Here is a 3863-nt window from a genome sequence, read left to right as displayed (position 1 = left end):
TTATAAAAACAAATTTATTTTAGGAAAAAAGTATATAATATTACTTTAGACAGCTTTGTCTAATGTTCATCGAAACAATGTTGTTTGGGTTGAAAAATTAAAAATTTAGAATGATAAAGACTTTTATAACCCTGAAATAAATTAAAATTATAAAAATACCATGATTTCCGCCCCAAAACGACGTCGATTCGATGAACATTAGATAAAACTATCTTGAGTAACTTTAGGAAAAAACAAACTCTTTAATTTAAGCTAAAAAAACTTAATCTCGACTAATTGTTGAAACTTGGAATTGAAAATGTAAATGTTCTTGGATAACTCTACTTTGCCGTGTCGTGCAGTGTTGAGCATGACCCCACAAAACTTCGACTAAGCTATCAGTGAAGCACAAGTAATCAATCAATTTCCACAATGCGCGGCATTTTTTTATTGATTCGGGTCTTCCTTCACGTATTAAACCATATCATAACTAAAAAATTGCTTAATTACTGTTAAACCCGCAATTTCGTGTCGGTTTATAAGGCCCTTAAAACCAAACTGCAAAACGAGAAGTTATGCAAACGTGCATCCACCTTCTACTCGTCAAGTCCAACGTTAGCGCCACTCGACGACAATAACTAACTAAACGAGATCCCCTTCCTTAACTTCGCAGCAGCCTCTGTTCCTCGAAGGTTTGTTAGTGCGTCATTACAAGTCATCAGTGATATTCATGTCCCTCGTTCGCTTTCATTCATTTTGCCGGCGAGTGGCGTCAACGCCGTTACTCTATGCCGCCACGTGGACGGTTATCTTAATTATTACCGTGGTGTTGGCGTCGTTGGCTCCCGGCGTGGCCTTTGTGATGGCGGTATCTCCATCTTCATCGCCCTCAAAGCCTTGCCAATATCATGGTGTTGGCTTTGTTAGGATTCCTTTGGATTTTCCGAGAGAGATGGTGTGCTTGCCGGAACATGCGGTGATGAACAGGTCCCACTTTGATTTCTTCTTGCCAACGTTGTTTGCGGCTTTGGTTGTTGCTGCTTCAACTTGCCTGCTTCGTTCTGTGGCCTGTGCGTGATTAATTGGTAGCTTCATACTTATTTCTAAATTCGCTTTTAACGTTATACACTTATATGATCTAAGCTATATAGATTGCTCAAAGCTGAAAGGATTCTGCAGTGTGAAACTAATAGGCTATTAAATTCATTCACTGAAAATATTATTAATTGTTATTTTTTTTTTTGTAGATCTGTTATTTTGCCATGAAGTTGCCTACTCAATCTTTGTGCTCTAGCACTTTCCCATAATTTTTTTATATTAATCGAATTTGTTTTTCCAAGCAAGATATTATGTTCCTCTCACTCTGGTCCCTGTCTATCTGGGATTTTGTTTTTTTGGTTAAGGAATGGATAGAAACTCGTCTTTCAGCCAAAAAATGTAAAAGCAACAGTTGACAGTACTGAAATTTAAAAGTGTGTGTTTCTTGGTTGAAGAAAATTTTACAGTTGCTTTTTATTGAAATAGAATAATTAAACAGACTAGCATGATAGCGGGATCAAGTAGCAATTTAGGCTTTGTTTGAGTGTTTGGAGTAGAAGGGAAGGAAGGGAAACCAAGAGGGGGGAGGGGAAGGAAAGGAACTTGAAGGGTATTCCCTTCTCTTCTTTGAGAGTTAAAAAAATGGTAAGAAAAAAAAAAATAGAGAGTTAATGAGATATTTTTACCACTTTACTCCAATTTTAAAATTAATATAATTATTATATTTTATAAATTAAATTAAATTTAAAATTTCTAACAAAATTATTTATGTACTTTTTACCATACAAAAAAAGATTATATTTTTGACGAAATTTCTACATTTCAAATGATGAAAATTTCATCAAAAAATTATTTTTTCGTCGAAAACCGACAAAAATTTTTCTCCGATGAAATTTTTTGTAAAAGTAAATTTTCTAACAAAATTTTTGATGAAATTTAGTTTTTGTCCAAAGTTTTGATGAAAATGATTTCCTCCATCAAATGTTTTAAACGAAAAAAGAATTACGTCAAAAATTTTGTCGGAATGTTTTCCATTCAAAATTTTGATGGAAATTATTTTGTCAAAAATTTTGAGGGAATTGTTTCATTCGAAACTTTCGGCGTAATTTAGATTATGTAAAGAATTTTGGCAAAAAAAAAATTCGTCAAAAAATTTTATCGAAATATTTTTGATCAAATTTTTTTTTGACAAAAATGTGTTCCGTTGAAAATTTTAATATAAATATTTTATATCAAAAAATTTGGCAAAAATATTTTCCGTCGAAAATTTTCGATTGAAATGTGTTTTGTTAAAAATTTTGACAGAAATATTTTATGTCAAAAAGTTTAACGAAAATGTTTCCGTCTAATAAATTCGGTAAAGAATTTTGATGACATTTTTTTCCGTCAAAAGTTTTCTATGAAAATGTGTTTTGTTGAAAATTTTGATGAATATGTTTTTTTGTTAAATAAATTGAGGGAACTGTTTTGACGAAATTAAGATTCCGTAAAGAAATTTGACAAAAAAAAATTTCCGTCAAATTTTTTTACATAAATGTTTTTAGTCACAAATTTTGATGTAAATATTTTGCGTCAAAAAGTTTTGCTAAAAATTTTGATGGAAATGTTTTTGTTAAAAAAATTTGACGTAATTTTTTTATATGGAAACTTTTCGATGAAAATGTGTTTCGTCAAAATTTTGGACGGAAATATTTTTGTAGAAAGTTTTGATGGAACTTAGATTCTATCAATAATTTTGATTGAATTTTTTTTCTGTAAAATATTTAGGTCAGTGTTTATGGCAAAATTTGTTCCTTCTCTAATTTCGTCTATAGTTTTGAGGGAAATTTTTTGACTTGTATGATTTTCATCAAAAAATTAATCACTATTTTTGACAAAATATTTTTCGTCAATAAATTCTGTCGGTATTTGAGACTTTTATAATAATGTAACATTTAAAAATGATTCACATTTATGTAGTTTTCTCATTTTAATGCTAATGGGTAAATCAGTAATTTTTAATATTTTCCCCTTCAAATTCTCACAAATTGAGGGAACTTTAATTTTAAGAAGAATGAGGGTTTTAGAGTATTTAGTAAACATCCCCAATTTCTTTCCCTCATTTTTTTAAACTCACAAATAAGAGTAGAGCTTATTAAAATCCCCCTGTTTCTTTTCTTCTGCTCCTAAAACCAATTCCCAAACAAAACCGTAAACTCCATAAAGAAATGAAACCCAAAAAGAGCATGGATTCGAATTTATGCGATTGCCCTTTTTCTCACCTGGGTCCTAGATATAATTATGATAGCCAAGTTGCTAAAAGCAGAGTATTTACAATTTGATTCAACATGCACAAATTATTTATGACATAATTCCAGACATGCTTGTTCAGGTGAGCTTTTATGTTTTTTTTTTTGCTTTAATGTTTCTACCATTGTTATAAAAATCGGACCGATCTGGCCGGGTCGACCCGAAAACCGGCGAACCGGTCATGAAATCGGTCCGGTTTTCATATTGGACCGGTCATGTTACAGAATTGGTGTGACCTGGTACGACCCGACCAATTTTCATAAAAATCGGTGACCCGGTCGGTTCAACCAGTGATCTGGCCTGGTCTATAAAAAAAACTAATTTATTTTCATAAATTAATGTCTTCTTTTTTTACTCTCAAACACAAATGATTTGTTTTCTTTTGAAATATTTGAGTGATTTGTAGCTTATTAACTTACATAGATTATGTACCTACAACACTAATATTATCTTGATTATGTAATATGCAGGGAATTTTGATTTGATTTATAGTTAGAGATGTTGTTTACTTAACCTGAAACACTAGTATCATAAATATTATATGTTTGATTGATCTT

General features: G+C 31.2%; 1 protein-coding gene across 1 annotated transcript; it reads left to right on the top strand.

The window, feature by feature from the left end:
• Nucleotides 1-709: 709 nt before the first annotated feature.
• On the top strand, nt 710-1057 carry LOC133297031 (uncharacterized). The gene has a single exon (XM_061496078.1). It carries the CDS (start codon nt 710-712, stop codon nt 1055-1057), a length of 348 nt encoding a protein of 115 aa, XP_061352062.1.
• The last annotated feature ends 2806 nt before the right edge of the window (nt 1058-3863 follow it).

The sequence above is a fragment of the Gastrolobium bilobum genome, unplaced genomic scaffold, assembly GCF_033153095.1.
Source record: "Gastrolobium bilobum isolate Gb01-03AN ecotype WA unplaced genomic scaffold, APGP_CSIRO_Gbil_v1 utg16102, whole genome shotgun sequence".
In the NCBI taxonomy this organism is placed as follows: Eukaryota; Viridiplantae; Streptophyta; class Magnoliopsida; order Fabales; family Fabaceae; genus Gastrolobium; species Gastrolobium bilobum.
This window is presented reverse-complemented; position numbering and strand designations above follow the sequence as displayed.